This window comes from Cajanus cajan, chromosome 9 (genome assembly GCF_000230855.2).
Source record: "Cajanus cajan strain Asha chromosome 9, NIPB_CcT2T_4, whole genome shotgun sequence".
In the NCBI taxonomy this organism is placed as follows: Eukaryota; Viridiplantae; Streptophyta; class Magnoliopsida; order Fabales; family Fabaceae; genus Cajanus; species Cajanus cajan.
This window is the reverse complement of record NC_138525.1, coordinates 122421-144522: the sequence shown is the minus strand read 5'-3', so window position 1 is coordinate 144522 and position 22102 is coordinate 122421. Positions and strand designations below refer to the sequence as shown.

Sequence of the window (22102 nt, the reverse complement as noted above, 5' to 3'; positions counted from 1 at the left end):
AAATATAACATAACACTAAAAATATAGTTATTTAAACATGTTTTCAATGAAAACATTTTAAATTTATATATAATTTTGAGAACATCATGATATTGTTTTTAGTGCTTTATTTGTTAAATTTTGAAAATGAAAATATTTGAATATGCGGCGGCAAAAATTGTAAATGAGGTGAAAAATCATAAAAGGTTACATAGCCTAAAAGTCTATCTACGTTGCTTGCTTTATAAAATATACGTAAACAAATCTATAAGACTAAGTAGTCCAACAAATCTTGTTCTTTACCTAAATTATTGATGTTTATTTGTAATCAATTGTTGCATCAAGGTTCAAACTTAAGACAAGGAGTATCCCAAATTCCACACTTAATAGGTTGACATAGTTATTTATTTATTTATTTTTTTCTGTATACGATTGTTGCACTGAAGTTTAAATCTAAGACTCATGGTATATTATCTCAATTCTTTCCCTCCACCCACTCCCTCTCGTACTAGGTTGACGCAGTCGGTTTTTTTTTCTTCTTTTCATTATTTGTAATAATAATAATAATAATATAAAAATAACAAGCAACTATATTTAAAAAAGAATTGTAACTTTTTTATAAATTCAAAATTACTAATAAATTTTATAGATGTTAAATATTATATATAGATAAATAGACAAATTTTAGAAGTTGATAGTCATCACTTAAAACAATCAGTCCCATAATTGAATTGAAATATTAGACAATGTAAATTTATAAATATTAAAAGGTTAATGAATGTTTACAATATTAGTTTTGCATTAGTATAACAATACACTTTTAAAATTATAATTAAAATATTGTTGTTAAAAAAGTATTATTAATAATCATATATATTAAATATAAATACTACACATATTTATATATTTTGTACATATTATATACTCATTTCATTATGATATATTTAATATTCATCTCATTGTGATATATTGTGTAAATATTTATTTTTAAAATTTAAATATTATTTGATCTAATTATACATAACGAATCTAAAACATGATGAAAATTAAATATTAAACTATTCAAAATAACATTAAAAATACTGATAAAAGATACATTTTTAATTAAATAAATAAAGTAGAAGAATTTCAAATTTTAAGTTGAAATTTTTATTTTATAATATAAGATACCTTCACTTAATTAATTATATAAAATTAATTGTGTGAATATTAGAATGAATATTATAGTTGTTCTACTGATCCCTATATCTTATATTTTTCAAGTAATTCCTTGTTTCTTAGGTTCAATCAGAAACGAATCCATATTATACATAGTGGGGGTACTTGAGACACCCTCTACTCCAATATTAATACACAATAAATGTAAACAATTTTTTTTTTCTTTTTGAGTAAATAAAATCTTTCATAGTTTGACAACATCTTTCATGGTTAAAATAATTTTATCAAATATCATAAGGTAGAAGATTCACATTCGTAACTCATAAATCATAAGAAGTCAACATATAAGTATCAAAACTCAAGAAATCATATAAAGGAAAATATAGATTAATTCCAGCAAAGGTGGCAGTGCCTCCTAGTTAGGAATTAAATTATAACTTTTAAATCATATAATAAAAATAATATGACAAAGATACACATTTTGGTCTTTTATCAAGAACGTTCAAAATTACAAAAGAAAATATTATAAACTTTATTTACGTTATTTCTTCGTTAGAAATTACAAAAGAAAATAAACTAAAGTTATTAAAATAATAACATATTAGACTAAGCAACCTATGCCCCGATGTCACATCCTATCAGAGCATGTACAACTGAAGCCTTAAGCCTCATCACCAACATCATGATCACCTGCAACTTAATTTAAACATATACAAGGACAACAAGGGAGTGAGAAACATCTCACTCAGCTTCAGGTGAAGAAATAAAGGTTAGATAGCACACCCACAAGAAATATAAGTCACATGGAAACAACATACATAATCAATATTACATGTACACTCATTTATCATGCAATGATATCATGGACTCGACTCATAAATGCATGCATGTGGCGCCATAAGGAAATTTCACAATTCATCACTGGTGACCCTAAAGTACACCTTGTTAGTCGTGGGTGACCTTAAGGTACACCTTGTTAGTCGTGGGTGACCCTAAGGTACACCTTGTTAGCATCACTGGTATGCGGCCTCAACGGCACACCTGGAGTAATATATGCATATGATGCATGTCATACATTCATTATTTTATTGACTCAACATTTTACTTATTACAGAATTTCATTTAGTACATCATGTCATTATTTTTCATAGTCTCATAATCACAGCTTGTCTCAATAGTCCATTCTTAGATATCATGTCATTTGTCCATATTTCACATGATCATGTCATAAATACTCCTCACAAGGTCCGCACAGGAATTTACAGAGAGCATTCTTATTCATATTAAAACTTATTTATTTTTAACATTAATTTCATATTTATTATTACTTCCAACGAGGAACAAAGTAACAAGAAACAAAGTAATAAGGAACAAAATAGAGCAAACAAAAAATAAAACAGAACAACAAGCAAAGGATTGGGGGTCAATCTGACAATCAAACTATCCAACAATTATCCCCACACCCCCGAGCGAGGTTTCTCACTCCCCCCTTACCTGGATAAGCAAGAGCTAGAACTTGGGTAGAACCTCCTCCTTTGGATTCCATCTTTTTTCCCTTTCTTTCTTTCTTTCTTTCTTTCTCTCTCTATCTCTCTCTTTCTTTCTCTCTCTCTAAGATTTTCACCTTCTCACTAAGTTATAAATTTTTCACCCCCTTACCCATATTTATATATTTTTAAATAAATTATCATCTAAAAATTTAATTTTTATATTTTTATTAATGTTAAATTAGTATAAATTAAGCCTTTAAAATTGTAATTCTAATCAAATATTTAAAAAATATTTATAATAGATAAATAAATTATAATTAAGATGTATATTTTTAATAAAAATTAAATTCATACATACTAAACTATAGTATAATCTAGTTTTATTTAATTTATTTTTACCCATAATCATAATCATAAATATAAAAATTTATAAGAAAATAATTATAATATATATTTATATTTTTATAATTTATATAAAATTATTAATATTACAAATATATTAAATAAATATTATATCTACTATTTAAAGTTTATAATCCATCACTAATTCAATTAAATGTATTTTTCACAAATACTTGTAGGTTCCGTACAGTCTGCCATATCTGCTAGTCAGATTCCTAAATTGGCACCACATAAATAAACCTTCTCTGCCTGCTGTCTATTTGCTTTCTTCAATATTCCAACTACCATCAATGAAATAATATTATTTATTAACAATTTTTTTACTGGGTGACATCAACACAATATAGAAAGAGATGCATTGACATACCAATAATTATACTAAAAACTTTTATGATAAATATTGACTTATTTGTAATAAAAAAAATTGTCAAAAAAAAAAAATAATAAAAAAAAAATAAAAAAATAAAAAAAAAATATATATATATATATAACGAGTGAATCAACATTCGTGTGATATAATTAGGATCTAAAACGCGAATTCAATTTGTACTCTTTTAATGATCATTTAACGTCTGCAACGAGTTTTTTTTTGTCTGTCGACCTACATGCATACTCTTAGGTTCCTTTTTGTTTCAAACACATCCTTTTTTATGTGTTTTTTTATTTATTTATTATTATTTGTGGTTTGGTTTCTGATTAAGTATTGTGGTATTTTTTTATAGAATGTTATTGATTTTTAGATATTGATTAAGCATTGTAGTGGTTTATTTTGAGAGTTTATGTGGTTTGGGGGTGTAACGATATGGATGACAACTTCTCGTAGAAATCTGCAAATGCATTATGTTGTGTTTTTGAGGTGGTTTGGTGGCTGAATTAGGGCCATGATAAGGGATGATTTATGCCTCTTTTTGGAGCACATTTGTAACACCTTGAATGTTTTAAAATTATTAAAAGAATGTGTTGTAATTAATTAAATGAGTTTTGTAAATATTTTAAGGTTTTTTTTTAATTATTATGAGTGTTTTTAATTAAATAAAAAAAGACTTGTGAAATTATTTTGGTATAATAAGTATTTGGAGAAAAAATATATATTTTTTATTATAATTGTTTTAAGTATTTTATTTTATTCATAACTGTATCGAGAGAAACAAGTTTAATTTATATATTATTTATGTTTTAATATTTAAGGGAAGGAAAATGTAAGTATGATTTATTTATTTTTTTGGAGGGTTAAATGTGGGTTAAAGAATTAGGAGAGGGTATATTAGTTTCATTTTTTACGCTTCTCTTTTTTTTTTTTTTTTGTACTCTAAAGAATTGAGAGATCAAAAGATTGTTGGAGAATACCTCAAAGATCTGCATTCTTCGTCTAACATTCACCGACATAAATGAGGAGTGAATAATCTTGTTTTGGGCGTGAAATATATGTTGAGCAGTGAGTTTGTTATATACATTATATGAAGAAACAATTCCAATTTTTAATCATGACTTATAATTCTATACTATATGTGAATATCTAATATTTTAATTGATGTTGTTGAGTGGTAAGTATTTTTATTTGTATGTAATAACTAATTTTGTGAAAATTGGATTCTTAATGAATTCCTTTATGAACCTTGGGGAATGTACATATTAAGTTAATACGAAATATTTGAGATGGGTAACTGAGAATGTGTAAATTAATGAGTTAATAGAGTAGTAAGAGACTTTAATTTGATATGTTACCAATTGGATTTAAATTGAAGGTGTTAAAGAATGATGTAGATAAAATTAAAAACCTATGAAAAATATAATATTGAGTTTTGGACCGGTGTAGCTCAGTCAAACGACCTTAGACTCACTTTAAGTGAATTTAGTTTAATTCAAGTGATCTTAGACTTATTGAAACGAATTTATAATAAGAAGTTTTAAGTAGTAGCTAGTTCACTTGAAGTGAACTAACCTTACTTAAATAAATGATTGACTCTTTTAAGTGTGTAGATGATTGATTTTTTTCAATTTTTTAAAAATTTTGTAAATTTGATCTATGTATTAAGAAATCATTGAAATTTAATATAAAACATAAGTTATTAAACAGAATAAATATATGTAAACTTACTCCTTGAGTAAATAAATCCTTTCTCTCCCCCTCTATCTCTTTTTCTCTCTCTCTCTCTCTCTCTCTCTCTCTCTCTCTATATATATATATATATATATATATATATATATATATATATATATATATATATATATATATATATATATTAGATGATTGCATTTAAGAGTAAGATTGGTGCAGGAAAAAAATTCCCACAATTTTATAATAACTTGAACCGAGAAAGTTTGCATCACAAACCATTATTGCGCACTCAAATTAAGAAAGATCAAGTATATCCCTTCTCAGTGCATAATATAGGAGGAACAAAAAACTTACCCTAAAACAGTGAAAAAGAAAGATCAAAAGAATCACATGCAATGAAGCCCGAGCATCTAAGAACGATGAGTACCAATACCAATGACAGAAGTTTTAACCCAGTGCGACTTCTTTAAATTTTAGAATGCAATCCAATGCTTTCTTGAAATCATTTTCTTCGAGAGCAATATTGAACCGACAGTATCCAGGAATTCCGGTCCATGACCCACTCTTGATGCATAATCCAGTGGCTTTGAGAATGGCATTCCTAATATTAGAGTCGTCGAGCTTTATTTCCTTAGTGGCACTTCCGTGGCTTCCTTCACCCTCTGGTGAAATCTTCAGCTTAATAGTCTTGTTAAGATAGGCAGAGGGCTTGGCTACAACAGACACCCCCGCACACGGTTCAAGGACGTCCCACCCACTTTTCTCAAGAACCTAGGGTAATAACAACAAAAAGAAAAAAAAGGTATTTAGCATTCTTTTAACAGGAAAAGAAAAAGAACTACAGCCATAATAAAAACAAATCAACTAAAATTAAATTCAAACAGAGATGTTTAGCTGTCGGAAATTACCTCTTTCAAGCACTTGGACCTACTTCTCAATATCCGTGTGTGTTCAATAATAGCATCTGATAAGTTGGATGGTTTCTGCTCTCTAAGCTCCAGCAATTTCTTTGTAGCATATCTAACAGTACTATGAGGTTTGCTTAACCCTGGATAACTATAAAACGTGTCAGCCAAAACAGGCTGGTTTAGAATAAGAAAGCCAAATCTGAGAACACAATTGAGCATCTTCAGAGACAGTCCTCCAAGGAGAGACACGCAGAACGATGGCTTAATCGAAGAATTCAGGTTAGACAAACACCCCTCTATATCCCAGCCACCCCAGCCTTCACAGTCAAATTCCAAACCGGAGGATGTAGTATCAATTATAACTCTTGCACCAAATCTAGAACAAGTACTCAAAATTTCTACCATCTCATCATTGCTATAAATTAAGCCAGTTGGATTGATTGTGGGACCAGAAATATACACCCATGGATTTTTCACAGTCCCAAGGACTCCAGTGAGTGTCTTTTCTGTGAACTTGAAACCTATATTGACATCGGTAGGGACTGTCAGTATGTCAGCTTTCAAAAATCTGGCAGAAGAAACGTAGTTCCCATTTGATCCAGCTGGAAAACAGAGGGTGCCACCTTCTTTGATGCAGCAGAGGACCAACTTATTGAAAAGAGCTTTTGAATTGTCAGCATATATAAATTCGGTGCTGCTATTTGTTGGAAAACCATAGTTACTCTTGACAAATCCTTTGATACTTGCTGTTACATCAGTTTCAGACTCAGACATGTTTTGTCTAGCAAAACTTTCAAAAATAGCTGCCTTAACAGGAGATGGAACAGGCAAGAAGATTTGATCAACATCCATATGGATCAGGGACCCATTCTCTACCCCATCAATAGATAACTCAGCATTATTAAGGACCGATAAGGCTGATGTAGCAAATCCTATCATATCAACTGATTTGACATTCTCACAGTTTCTCTGAAGGACAGGAGTTCAAATTGAAGTAATGAGAAAACTTAATATGGGAATAAACTAAAGTATGAACAACTAACAACTGCATGTCATAAATATATAGAAGATATATCTTAGCATTGATTTTCAAGGTATACTCCCCTTATAAGCAATGACAAGGAACTTGCAAATAACAGTTATCAAAATACAAAGAACCATAAAGTTTAAGGAGACATTCTGCTTTCAGATGTCAAATTTACACATTCCTCAGACCCAATAATCAAGGCACGTCACTTAGTTGCAGATAAAATGTATGTTCTAGATAAGGTTTCCTTAACTATCCTAGAAATTTCTAATGTCTTTGAGAATAAAGTCAGCATGCATGGTATGAAACCTTGGTTGTCCTTTTTTACTTAAGCAGACATTAGTAGATAACCACAGTCTGTTTGGTCCTCTATTAGGTAAATTCAGACCCTAATATGTCCGTAGCAGTTGGTGAAAACATCTAACTACTAGTCCATGAAAGAATCCGACATGATTCCTAGTATGAATTTGGTAAGAGGCAAACGATAACAGGAAATGGGGGAAGTTCTCAGGTATAATTAAGTTTATAAGTCCAGCTTTTGTACATATTATTTCTACAAAAAAATTTTGTTGTCCAAATATATTCAGAGCCCCAAATGAAGGAACCAACAGACACCAGGAACATTTTTACTTGCTAAAAAGCAACTTCATTTTTTAAGGTTTGAGGCAAATAAAAAGAAGAGACCGACCTTGGCAAGTGAACGCCGACCTGCAAGCTGAAAAGCAAGAAGCTCATGAAAAATACAGCCATAATAGTACTGACTAATTAATGCAGTATTGCCTTCTAGTAATTCAACAGTTTTGGACAAGGCGTTAAAGAGGGATTCTTCTTCCGAAATGACAAAAGCTACTTCTAAATCTGGATAAACCTGTAAAACATGTATGTCAATGCTATCAATAAGAAATTGTTAATATCAAGCCAAAACACAAATCTACTACCATACAGACTAAGGAAGCCAATAAATTAACAGGGATTAGGGAATGTTACCTTATTTTTTACCAGTCCACATATAATTGCTGCATGAGAAGGCAGAGGAGTTCCTGAAAGATACTTCAGGACCCCATTCGATCCGGGAAGACTGGATAGCTCAAAGTGATCTGATATGTCCAAGAAAAGACGAGATCCAATTTCTCGTGTTGTGTCCAAAAGGTGCACAAAAGCTGAACTAGTAACAGCCTCAAAATGTGCAATGCCAGTCACCACCACTTTAGGCTTCAATTTCTTTATTAGTTCTATCATTAAATCTGATTGCCGAGGGGCTTCAATAACCATAATTGTATCATCTTCGATAGTTCCTGTACTCTACTAGAAAGATAAGAATTTGTCACGAAAGATGCAACAATCAAGCCAAATCGTTATCAACACAGTAATTAAAATAAATAAAAAAATCATTTGTCATTCTTTTAATGGAAGGTTTTAGAACCACGTACTACTATGGGTAAAATTAATTCATGTCATGTAAAGGGAAATAATAAAGTCAGTTAGAATCTGTTAATATACAGCTGTATTAGTTTTCCTTTTTAACAATTGTAATTGTGTCTATATAAGACATTTTATTCATCTCTTATAATTCATTCTATTGAGCATCAATACATGAAAAACTTTTCTCTGTTTTCTCTCTTCCATGGCTGAACTCTAACATGGTATCAAGAGCAATGTGACATCAACCATGGCTTCCGCATCTCAATTCGTTCCCCACACGCTCAATATGCCGATTGCTATCAAATTAGATGATGATAATTTTTTGATTTGGGAACAATAGGTTCTTGCGACAATTTGAGGGTTAAAACTTGAGAAATTTGTTCGTGGTGATGCAATTCCACCACGTTTTGCTACAAAAGAAAATGAAAGTGCGAAGACGGAGAATCTTGAATACACCAATTATGTTCAACAAGATCAATTGCTTGTTGCGTGGCTCTTAGCATCGATGTCCTCACCGATCTTGACAAAGATGGTGGGATTGAAATTTGCTCATCAAATTTGGAAGAGGTTAGAGGTATATTATGCTGCGCACACACGAGCTGTTATCAAGAAATTGAAATTGCAGCTTTGGATGATCAAGAAAGATAAAGGTATCAATGAATATCTCCTAGAAATTAAGAAAATTGTTAATTCTCTTGTTGCGGTTGGTTCACCGATTTCTGATGAGGATCATATTGATGCAATTCTGGATGGTTTGCCGAAAGAATTTGATGGTTTTGTTACTTCCATCACGTCGAGACTTGATCCATATACTGTTGATGAAACAAAGGCATTGCTACTTGCTCGAGAAGAAAGATTTGAGAAGCGAAAGGGTTCAGACACCCCCTCTGATTCATGCTAATATTGTTTCTGGTCCTAATCAGTGGCAGAACTCCAATCAAGGTCATGGTAGATCCGCTATCAATGCACAAGGAGAATTTTGTGGAGGAAGATTTAATAATAGAGGTGGCAATTGGAACAATAGAGGCAGGTTTAATGCTGGTAGAGGCAATGGATGTTCAAATTGGAATCAGATTGGCCAAAACAATTGGAATCAAAATAAACCCACCTGTCAAATTTGTGGTAAAACTGGCCATATTGCTCTTAATTGTTATACAGGTACAATCAAGAGTATCAGAATAATCCTCAAGCCAATAACACTCAGTTTGAAACTAGTGGATATGATCTTTCGGAGACCACTACTCTTGCAACTCCTTCAACTGTGCTTGATCCTCTCTGGTACTCAGACTCAGGAGCATCTCATCATATTACTCATGATGAGTCCAATCTATCCATGAAGAGTGCTTACATTGGAACTGATTCTGTCAATATTGGTAATGGTACAAGTTTGCATATCAGTCATGTTGGCCATTCTTATTTTCATAATCCTATGTCATCCAAACACTTTGTTATGCACAATTTGCTTCATGTCCCATCCATAACTAAAAATGTGCTACGCGTTTCCAAATTTGCAAGAGATAATAAGGTATTCTTTGAATTTTGGCCTGATTTTTGTAATGTGAAAACTCAGGACGCCAAGGACATCATCCTCCAAGGGCATCTTAAGGGCGACTTATATGTTTTTCCTCATTTTCAAAAGGTCCAATTTGTTTCTGCTCATCCAGTTTAGAAGGATTCTAGTCATTCTCTCTTCCAGCTTTGGCATTCAAGGTGGACATCCCTCTCCTAGAATTGTGAAATTGGCTTTAAAACATTGTAATATACCTAGTAGTCATTTTCTTGATTCCTTTTTGTGTGACTCATGTTGTATGGGTAAAGCTCATCAACTACCTTTTGTACAATCAACTACTGAATATAAAAGTCCTCTTGAAGTTGTTTCTACTAATATTTGGGGTCCTTCTCCTGTACCTTCTTCTTCTGGTGCTAGATATTACATTATCTTGTTATATGCTTATTCTAGATATTCATGGATCTATCTTTTAAATTCTAAATCTCAAGCTTTTGATGCTTTTGTTCAATTTAAAACCTCTGTTGAACTTTAGTTAGGCATGAAACTTAAAGCTCTTCAGTCGGATGATGCAAAAGAATACATTAAATTTACCAAGTATCTAACAGAACATGGAATTAAAAATAGATTTTCTTGTCCCCACACACATGAACAAAATGGCAGTCCTGAGAGGAAGCATAGGCACATTGTAGAAACCGGGTTAACTCTTCTTGCCAATGCTTCCTTACCTCTTCATTTTTGGGGAGAAGATTTTTTAACTACCACTACTCTTATAAACTACTTACCTACTCCTTCATTGAACAACTTGAGTCCTCATCAAACAACTTTTCCAAACACCTCCTGATTATCATTTCCTAAAGACGTTTGGGTGTGCTTGCTACCCTCTTTTACGACCTTATAACGGTCACAAGTTAGAATACAGGTCTCACTTATGTCTCTTTCTTGGTTATAGTAATCAACATAAAGGTTATAAATGCTTATCTCCTAATGGTAAATGCTATGTGTCTAGACATGTTAAATTTGATGAGTCTCGTTTTCCATACAAAGAAAATCCTAATCCTTTTACTATTTCTTCTATTTCTGAGTCTGAATGTCCCTTTATTAGTCATCCTCTTAATTTTTTAATTCCTCTTGATGAGAATGGTCAAACTGATAACTGTAATCCTATCAGTTCCACTATTATTACCAATGGTGATGTGATTATAGACACTAACACTACTAATCCCACTGTTACTGTTCCTAGTATTGTTATTGATACAGGAGCCACTGAGCAAAGTATGGTCAATACACATCCTACAACTACTAGAGTTAAGGCAGGGATTTTTAAGCCTAAAACCTATGTTACTGTTGTTGACAAATCAACCTATGATCATACAATTGAGCCCACATTAGTGAAGGAAGCTCTATCTAAACCTAAATGGTGTCAAGCTATGAAAGATGAATATGAAGCTTTACTTAAAAATAATACATGGAGTTTAGTTGATCTACTTGTTGGCTGTAAAGCTGTTGGTTGCAAGTGGGTATTCAAGTGTAAATACAATGCAGATGACACTTTTCAAAAGCACAAAGCCCGCCTTGTTGCAAAGGGATTTCATCAATGAGAAGGTTTTGATTTCACAGATACCGTTAGTCCAGTTGTTAAGCCAACTACAGTCAGGGTTGTTCTTACATTGGTCTTGGCTAGGCAATGGCATATACATCAAATTGATATTAATAATGCATTTCTGCACGGTGCTCTTAAAGAGTCTGTTTATATGGTTCAACCTCCAGGTTTTAATACCAAACATAAAGGCAAAGTTTGAAAGCTCAACAAAGCAATTTATGGGTTGAAACAAGCCCCAAGATCCTGGTTTCATACCTTGAGTAGTACTTTATTCAAAATGGGATTTAAACCAGCTAAGAGTGATACCTCTTTATTGATCATAATAACACCTCACTCCACATTGTTGCTTCTGATTTATGTGGATGACATTATAGTCACAGGAAGTTCAGCATCTGAAGTTACAGCGCTTATATCCAAGTTAAACTCTATGTTTAGTCTTAAGGATCTTGGACCATTACACTATTTCTTAGGCATTGAGGTCTCTTCCAGCAATGATGGAGGTCTTTTTTTGTCTCAGGCAAAACATATTCGCGATCTTCTCCATAGAGCTAAAATGGATGATTCCAAACCTCTGCCAACACCAATGGTTTTAGGTTTGAAACTCACATTTGATGCTTCTACAGCTATGTCTGATCCTTCCTTTTACAGGTCCATTGTAGGAGGTACAGTATATTACAATCACAAGGCCTGAGCTTTCTTATTCCATTAACAAAGTATGTCAATATATGCATAAACCTTAGGAGCATCACTAGAAAACACTGAAAAGAATTTTGAGATATTTACAAGACACCATTGACTATGGTTTACACTTTAAAAAGCCAACTCACCTCACTCTTCAAGCTTTTTCTGATTCTGATTGGGGATCAGATCCTGATGACAGAAAGTCTACAATAGGTTTTTGTGTCTATGTAAGAGGCAATCTTATTTCTTGGTGCTCAAAGAAGCAAAAAGCTATGTCAAGGAGTAGCACTGAGGCTGAATTTCGAAGTCTTGCAGCTGCTACTGCTGAGTTACTTTGGTTGCAATCTCTTCTCAGTGAATTAAGGATCCCAACTATGATTCCAAAAATCTATTGTGATAATTTTGGTGCGGTATTGCTAGCCGCTAATCCAGTGATGCACTCAAGAATGAAACATGAGTTTGTCAGGGACAAAGTCATTGAAGGAGCTGTCCAAGTTATCCATTTATCTGCACAATTTCAGATTGCTGATATACTTACCAAATCTATCTCTGGTCCTCAGTTTGAAGCTTTTCAAAGCAAACTCATGGTTACCATACTAGGTAACATGAGTTTGAGAGGGGGTGTAAAGGGAAATAATAAAGTCAGTTAGAATCTGTTAATTTACAGCTGTATTAGTTTTCCTTTTTAACAACTGTAATTGTGTCTATATAAGACATTTTATTCATCTCTTGTAATTCATTCTATTGAGCATCAATACACGAAAACACTTTTCTATGTTTTCTCTCTTCCATGGCTGAACTCTAACATGTCATTTGATATAAAATCTAATTCCATGAGAAGCACTAGCGATTGCAATCAATAGATGAATGCTCATAATATTTGACACAGCAACACGCTTGGTATTTACAATTCCTTCATGAAAAATAAGGATGTAATGAGTTGAGATTTTCATGAACTATTCGAACTTAACTTGTTAAATGATCGATCAAACCATTTGTTTAAGTAATCAAGCAACTCAAGTTTGAAACTGAGTTTGATTATTTAAATCAGTTAAGTTCAAGTTTTACAAGATCAACATTAACTAATGGCCAATAGTTCGTTTATTTAAATAGACAAGTATTTAATATCTTTTGTTATTTATATATTCATTATGTATGTATAACTTTGTCGAGAATGTTAAAATTATTTTAAGTTTATTCTTTTTGGGATAGTGTAGAAGTTATGAATTATTTATTTATTAAATTATGAAAATATCACATGTTAAGAATATATTTTTATATGTTGATTAATTATCACCTAGTACTAAAATATTTTTTTAAAAACTAAATTAATAAAGTTAAAAAAACAGTTTTAAGAAATCATAAAAACAGAAATAATTAAGTTATAAATACTCTAAACAAGACAAACTCAAGTTTTATACAAAATTTTTTTTTAAAAATTCAAGCTCTATTGTTTGGTAAATATTTGGAGGGGGAGCTTTGCTGCCCATAATGATCCTATATGTCTACAAAATGATTACTTCTAGTGTAGGATACTTATGGTCTATATATATATTAAAAAAAAAAAAACTTGAGCTTCATTTTATTTTCTTTTTTTAATGCAGGCTAAACTCAAGCTTTAATATTGTTTAAATAAATGAACCAAGCTTGACCCATTTTTATGCAAGTCGCACCTAAACTTCAAATGTTTGGCACAACTCGACTTGTTTATACTTGACTAACAATTAGCAACTTTCTTGCTGGTGATGATGATCTTCCGAGAGGTCATTCTCTTTTTCACTCGTTGATAAATATTGCCATACGTGATGTGTGGTGTTCATAATTGTCTTACTCTGAAAAGGCTTAATGGTCTGTTTGGCAGGCTAGAAATAGATGAGACATTGGTGGTAGAGTGTAAGAAATAAAGAAAATACTAAAAAAAAAATTGTTTGGTTGAGGTAAAATAGTGCGGAAAGATTTTTTGGTTGATGTAAAATAGAGTGGAGAGATTTTTAAAGTGAGTGGGATCCAGATTTTTTTTCCCTCACTAAAATGGGTGGAAATAATGAAGAAATTACTGGCATCGTAAAGTTTGAATAAAATAATCTCGAAAACTGGTCTTGCTTTTGTGCAAATTTGTATTAATCAATTAAACATTATCAAACGTAACCATGCATACCAGCCCCATTTTCAAGTTTTCTTTTAATATTCGAATTATACATATTTATTTAAGTTTAATAAACATATATTGCGAGTGTAATCTGTTAAATCAAAATCGATTAATTTATTTTTTGTGTTATGTTACGTCATAATAATACACAGCCAAGGTTATAATACTAATCCCATTTATATTTTAAGATCTCTACTCTCCTACCTAAAGCAAACAACTCCATAATATTATTTCTCTTAAACTAAACAACCCAAAATTTCATCCTACTCCCTACATATTTCTCTTTTCTCCATTTCTTTCTCACCTATTTCTATCCATTTTATATCTTTCCTCACCACGAGTGTAAATGTTAAGACTAAGAGAAAATACAGGTCAATTAGACACAGTTTAAATTCATTTTACAAAATTCAAGGACAACCTAATTTCATGTCTGTCAAGACCACATCAGTTTTAAAGTTACTCCCAAGCAAAGGAAGGGTGAGTGTGGAAGACAGGGAAATAACATCAAGCAATAAAGCTGAATACAAAAAATCGTATTCTACTTCAAAAAAGTGAATAATGATGAGCAGCAAGCCCTTGATCATTCATTTAAAAAAAGATGAGATGGAACTTTATACATGGAGAATAAACCCCGAGAATAACGTGAACCTAATGGACAGTGGAATTATATTCAGGAATAATTGTCAGTGTTCATGGATATCTCTTTTCCAAGCGCAACCTGCGCCTATAAGCCGCAGGTAGTTACAACAAGCACAAAGAGAAGAAAAAGTTATGACAACATCCCAATATCCTATTTTACTGATTTGTGCCAGCCACATTAGGAAAATACACTAAAAGGAAATAAATCCAAATTATAATGCTGACATAAAGCTATAAAGTATGAAATTGAAAAATAAAGCATACGCTACAGCATTTATAAATGACACCAATTAGATGCTGTAAAAAAAAGAACTTCTGGAAGTTCTAAGTATTAGGTCATCACCTAAAATTGCTTTCAAATGGAAGTAAGTTATTTTATTCTAATTTGGAAGAAAAATAGGCATTTAAAGCTTCTGCTGGCAGCAGAAGTCAGATCCTTCTGTGAATCAGGTCTAAACGGAACAATGATACAGTTTGGATTTGTATGTGGATACATGGACTACATTGCCCATGAAAATATTTTTCCGCAAGAAACTAGCCAAAACTGCCCCCCTCCCCCAAGAGCAGTTTTTAAGAAGTTATTGTCGTTAAAAAAAGGTTTACAAGTACGTCAAAGAAGCATGCAGTTGCATTACTTTCTAAAATGTGTTCCTCAACAAAGGAACTTTTTTTCTATAAATGACTCTTGCTTCAGAAAAAATTTCACATCAAGGACAACTTTTCACATAATTGCATTTCTACAACACACTTGGATAACAATGCACAGACGTGACAAAATATCAATCGACTTCAAAAAATTCCAAGGCATGTCTGTTCCATACCTCAAGTGCCGAAGATGTTAACCACTGCTTAGGTAAGTGTCGAGTCAGATGTTCATCAACAACTACAAGGCGAGGCGAGAACAGGCGAAGAGCATTCTCAATTGCTGCAGTCCTTGAAGGAAAAATGACAACATTCTTGCACAAGATCGCAAAAGATGAAGTCAATATAGTAATAGTGTAATATATTATAGAGACCAAACAAATATACTATAGGACGCGTAGTTCCAAATTACTAGCTCAAGTAGAACTGTTCACACGTAAAATGTTATCAGCCAGATTGAACAAATTAAGGAGAGCACTACATTTTTTTCATATTTTTTATTGTTCATAAAATATTAATAATATTCATTGGGAAGCATTTGCACCCGAGCCATAGCAGGTACGTGCAGCCATAAATCACATTGCATGTTTCAAACTACATCCAGTAATAGAAAGAATTTTGACCCTGAAACACCTGGCATTATGCCTTAAATTAAACTGAATATTGAACAAAATTTGTTACTTAGTTGGCAACATCTATACTATGCCACGGGACCAATTTAAAAATAAAACAATTTCACCTATGACTTTGTTATTATTTCTTTGTGGAAGACAAATGTTTTTTTTTAAGAGAAATTCATATGAACTCCCCAATAGCTGAGGCTAATTTTTCAGGTTACATGACTTCTGGCTCACACCTATACAAGAATTTCCAATAATAATTATTAAACTACAACTTTGTAGGAATAATAACTTATTATAAAGCAAGTTACAAGTAAACAACAAACCATAATGTAACCTAGACTCTTACTACTAACCCATGCCCATTAAGGCTTAAGGATTCTTAGACTCACAAATAAAACACCATAATTCTTAAATAACATAGATGTGGCCCAAAATACTACCCCTAACCAGAAGCTACAAAAAATAATTAAATTTTTGGAAACTATAAAAGTAACCCTGCTACTTAAGATTTATTTTTGCTTCTACATCACATATACTACCATGCTCATTCATTAATGTATTAAATTTTGCCTGGATGCAATAAAGAACCATATTTACCTGATGGCACCCCAACCTGAGATATATAATGAAACATACAGTAGAGCTTAGTACACAGTTAAATCTAATGAGACATCATCTCATACGATATGTACATGTGCATGCTGCAGTAAGGCTATATACTTAATAAACCACTCTATTATTCTTACATCGGCGGTGAGTGGAATATGGTGATAAGTCTTCAAAAATCCTGCAATGAGATTGCGAAAATGCTTGCTTCCAGCTGGTGGCTCATATGGAAAATAAGAATTATTTTTTAGTGTGCTTGCAAGATAAGCAAGGAAAGGAATCTTCTCATCAGCAACCGAATCATCCTCAAAAGACAAATCTAAGGAGCTGCTGATCTCTTGACATCCATGTTTGAGAAAATCAAAAATAACCTTAACCTGTCAGTATATAAATGGCATTGTGCTTCAAATTTCCTCCAGTGCAATAAATATTCTTGTAAAGAATTAACAAGCTTTCCTGAAGTACTCCACCTGGTTAGGGTGACGAAGTTGACAACTGTATACTGATAAAGCATGGGAAATGCTGCCACCAGACTTTCCATAAGCCCATGCAGTCCGTGCGCAAAGAGGCTGATCTCCAGAAAGTCCCATAAAAAACTCAAATCGGTGCGGGCTGTTCTTCTCAATCTCAACTAAGGCTGCAATATCTGTATCACCAGCCTGTACCAATACATATCAGCAACATAATACTCCCATGGGAGACATGACATCTAGTCAAACATATAGCTACCAACCTGAATAATTTTAGTTTGCCAAAGCTTTGTAATGCGAAAACCCCGACGTTCAAACAACCGTTTGCAAACAGCTTGACCTGGGCGTCCCCCCATGTTAAAGATCATGATTCCAGTTGGTTTAATTACTGCTATCCCCTCCTCAACTGCCCTAGCAATTAAACCTAGGCCAAATTGGTCCTCCACAAAACCCTAGATGCAACAAAAGACAAAAAAATGTGAGAATGTTGCATTCTTGTCATAAATAGGCAGCTAATACATCAATTCAAAGAATTTCTTTATTGCCAAAAGATCTGTCATTGGGTGAAGCAGGGACAACTTTCTTAGGTGAAAGTGCTGTCTAAAGAATAAGGTTATTCTTGTGGTTTTACACATAGGAATCATTAAATGAGTAAGAAGTAATAGTGTAATACTTTAGATATCACCAGAACAAATACATCAAAATCGACTGAGGAAATATCGTAGCTAGCTGGGTAGATAGTTTAAGAAACACAATGCCAACCATAATCTGCCCTATCTCTTGGGATTGATGAGGTTCAGATTGGCATTTAGCATGAAAACGTGCAGGACATAAATGAAATTCCAGTAAATAGCAGGTGATCAATGATAAGCAAGGATCTTATTTACCTGAAGTGCACAGTAATTACTCAATGAATGAAGGAATTCCTCGCTTGCGTTTTCTGTTATCATCTTAGACATTGCATCTGGATTTGGATTAAGAATCTGCAGGGAGCCACCCATTAGAAAAAAATTGTATTAATCCAATGATGATGACAAAACACCCTAGGATAAACCAAATTCATCGAGACTTATTAGTTATGATGACAAAAAGAGCTAGTTCTCCTCGGTGCCAAGGTTTATATTATTCATAACAGGTCTAGAATTAAGGTGCATGTTCTAATGTTCTATGAAGCAAGGAACATGAATCCAACCATCACAATTGTTATGAGCCAAATTTTGTAAATAACTTGTTTATAAAGTTGCCAGTAAAGCTACCAGTACCATCAACAACCTTATCTTTGGCACACAACTATAACCACCTTTATCTGCTTCTAGACACACAGTAAAAAAAATTAGATAAGCCAATCAAAAAGTGAAATGCATGCGAAATTATGAAGGGTTCGAATCAAACACCAAGATATTTTACTTCGCTCCATAAAAAATAAAGGTAAAAAGCAGCAGCAGGCCCAGCCTAAGAATCAAGAACACCGACAATAACAGGAAAAGATAATAGCATCTGAAGTCCAATTCAATGTCACTCAAAAAGGGAATCAAAACATATAATACCATACATGAAAAGTTTTAGAATTTAACCTCAAAAAGCATTAGATTCCCACTTAGTACATAATGTCACCTTAACCAAAGGTAACCATAGAATCTTGCAGGAACTTAGTTACTAGATAAGAAATCATTCACATGTTTTCACCCAACAACTTAAAACTCTATTCATGACATGGCATCATAGCCTCTATTGCCATGTGGTCCGAAGCTTGATTCCTGTTATCCTAGATAAAAGTTAAATTCCCCTACAAGATAAGGTGTTGTACATTGTCCACAATTCAAGCCCAAAGGGTTCATACATTGGGGTGTGTGTTAGTTGTAAAAATGTTAATAAATGTATCCCATGAAGAATAGTTTTGATAACAACCAACAAAGAACTCAACATTGTTTTTCTCAAACATCTCCAGCTCCATCCATTTAAAACATATTGTAAGGATTCTTGATATGGACAAAAAGGCTTCGTTAAAAATAAATTTATTCACAAGTTTTTTTAAAACTCATTCTCTTGAGATAAATTGTTTTTAAATTAAATAGCTTTCAAATGAATTATTGTTAATTTAGCTCAAATGTTTCAGAACTTGTTTTCTATGAAAGTTATAAGTTGCATGCGTTCTTAAGCGTTTATTCTTTCACACATGTAAAGTCTTGCAACTGTTTTCAATAAGCCAAGAACTCAAATTCTTGATTTTGGGGGGTCAAATAATCAATTATACCAAGTAATAACAGATTATTTTGCTTTTAAAATGTTTTCCACGTCTGAAAATCAAAATAATCGGAGGCACATTAATCGATTACCTAGCTTCCAGAAACCGATGTTTTTATTGTTCTATTAATAATCAATTATAAGGATTTGTAATCAAGTATTCTTTGGGCAGAAACATTTTTATAAACAATCAATTATTTATTTTAGAAAAAAATTAACAATAAATTATAATCCATTATAACGTAACTGAAACCCGTTTCTAATTCTAACCGTTTGAAACACATTCAACTTCTATCTTCATTACGTATTAGCTATTCCCGTTGGGGAGGCATCTTACCTTACTCAGGTAGCAATAAAACCAGAAGTGGTAATTGAGAATGATCCTATCTGTCTATCCGAGGTGAATGACGGAATCTTGCGGGATGATTGTCGATGTCCAAGGCCTAATGTAAGGACGAGTAAGCAACCTACTTATCTCATTTATATGCTTCCCAAATTCTTCCTAGCCATTCATTACGAAATGGTTTCATAAACAGGTCCTTAAGTGAATAGTCTACTTTATTCAGTACATTGAAAATCATTTGAAACCACACAAAAACGTGTCTTTGAGATTTTCTCGTTCATTCTTGAGAGATTCAGGCATATAAAATTGAACGCCAGGGTTTTAGAAAAAGAGAGAAAAGCAAAAATACATTGAGAATCATTTGAAACCACACAATAACGCATCTTCGTGCTTTTGTTGTCCCTTCTCAACTTGTATCTATTTCACTATTGAGTTTTCATATATCTGTTTCTACTTTGATTTTTTTGTAAGGGTGACATATCGTTATTGGGTTGTGGTATCACTGACTTTGTAACTGCTCAAGTGTTTTATAACTATTGTTATTAATGGATAAATCTCAGACTCTAGCTTACAGATTGGAGCATGGGTTACAAAATGATTGGTGACCGAAGCAGGGCAAACACCGGTGCAAACAGAGTTCTCTAACTCTGCTCTTTGCATTTACACAATTCAACGCCTCTCAAGTTTGAAGCCATTTGGGTTAAAGAAAACATTCATGAGCTTTCATTCAACAGCTTAAGATTTAGAGATGGTTGGTTGCATCTCAAGGCATAGGTATAAATTGTGCGTGTACAAGTAATGGTTGTGGAATTACCTGAGGTATGCATCCAACAATTCTTTCAAGTTGAATGTCATTTTCCCTGCAATAGGATAAAAGATCAGATTCATGGAACTCTACCCTGTCCAGCAAAGTTTTCTTCTCGTCATCATAGACGGGCTGGCCATTTTCATCTAAAGCATTCAAGTATAAGTTTATCCAGGAAACCTTGACCGCTCTAGGATTGATATCGAGGCCATAGACCTGCAGAAATTAGTTGCATTGTGGGAGCCAGGGCAGGAAGAGAGAAAAAATGTTAGGAGATAAGTAATTAAAGGAAACCTTGGAAGGCAACCACTTCTCGGCAATGGCAATGGAAATCCATCCATTTCCGCAACCTAGCTCGGCGACAGTCCTCTCCTTGAAAATGGAGTCTGGATGTCTGTTAATCCCTTCATAAAAAGTGAAGGACCAGTCTTCGGGGAGAAAAATGCTAGGAATGACCATCATAGTCAGTTTGTTTCTGCCGTGGTGTCCAGCTGCAATGCATTAGTTAGCGAAGAAGTGATGAGCGGAGCGGATAAAAGCACACACATATAAAGCCAATATAATATAATATAACAGGCAGAGACAATATCCATACATAAATGCCCACGCACATAAAATCCATTCTCATTTCCTGTTATAATCTTTTTTACAGATCAAAAAACATACACACGCACTTACCCTCGTATTGACCCAAGAAAACGTCTTCGATGCGAAAATGGTAGGTTTGAAAGCATCGATCGCAGGATTCCTTGGTAGGAAAACGCTTCTGAAGGTGGGACAGGAAGACCCGAGCCTGGGAACGGGTTTGGGGATTGTCTAGGCGCTCCAGAAGCGACCGCAAGGAGGCGTAGGCAGCGTCGCCGGACTGCTTGCACTGCGTCAGGAACTCATCCACCGATATCCCACTCATTTTCCTAATTCCTTCTGAATGAATGATCAGTCAACAGAGAGAGAGAAAGAGAACAAAAAATGAAAATAGTTAGTTAGAGAAAGAGATTGTCACACTACTCTCAGTCACTCACCAATCCTGCGACTTTTTCTTTTCTATATATATAATATCTTTTGCCACCACCATGCTTTCACCTTTCCAACAACTGTCTTTCTAAAAAAAAACGAGTCAAATTAATTTAAAAATAACTAAAATAGTAAAATATGTTTATAACATTTTTTAAAAATCTAATGAAAAATATTATTTATAAATTCACATGATAATTTATCTATAAATAAATATAAAATATTAGGATAAAATATAATATTAATAATTATAATTTTGAATACTTTTGACATTATATTATATTTCAAAATGAAAAGTTATAACATAATTTTTAAACTATTTATTATAATT

The 22102-nt window shown here is 32.9% G+C and overlaps 1 protein-coding gene across 1 annotated transcript; it reads right to left on the bottom strand.

Annotated features, from left to right (window-relative positions):
• Positions 1–5298: 5298 nt before the first annotated feature.
• Positions 5299–21783, bottom strand: MMT (methionine S-methyltransferase). The gene is made up of 12 exons (XM_020365003.3): positions 21436–21783; positions 21052–21248; positions 20767–20973; positions 18253–18348; positions 17629–17817; positions 17366–17554; positions 17036–17272; positions 15846–15980; positions 8011–8325; positions 7712–7891; positions 5997–6965; positions 5299–5859 (listed from the first exon to the last, which is right to left on the bottom strand). The coding sequence occupies exons 1-12, from the start codon at positions 21665–21667 to the stop codon at positions 5536–5538; spliced, it is 3270 nt and encodes a 1089-aa protein (XP_020220592.1). The 5' UTR covers positions 21668–21783; the 3' UTR covers positions 5299–5535.
• Positions 21784–22102: the final 319 nt, after the last annotated feature.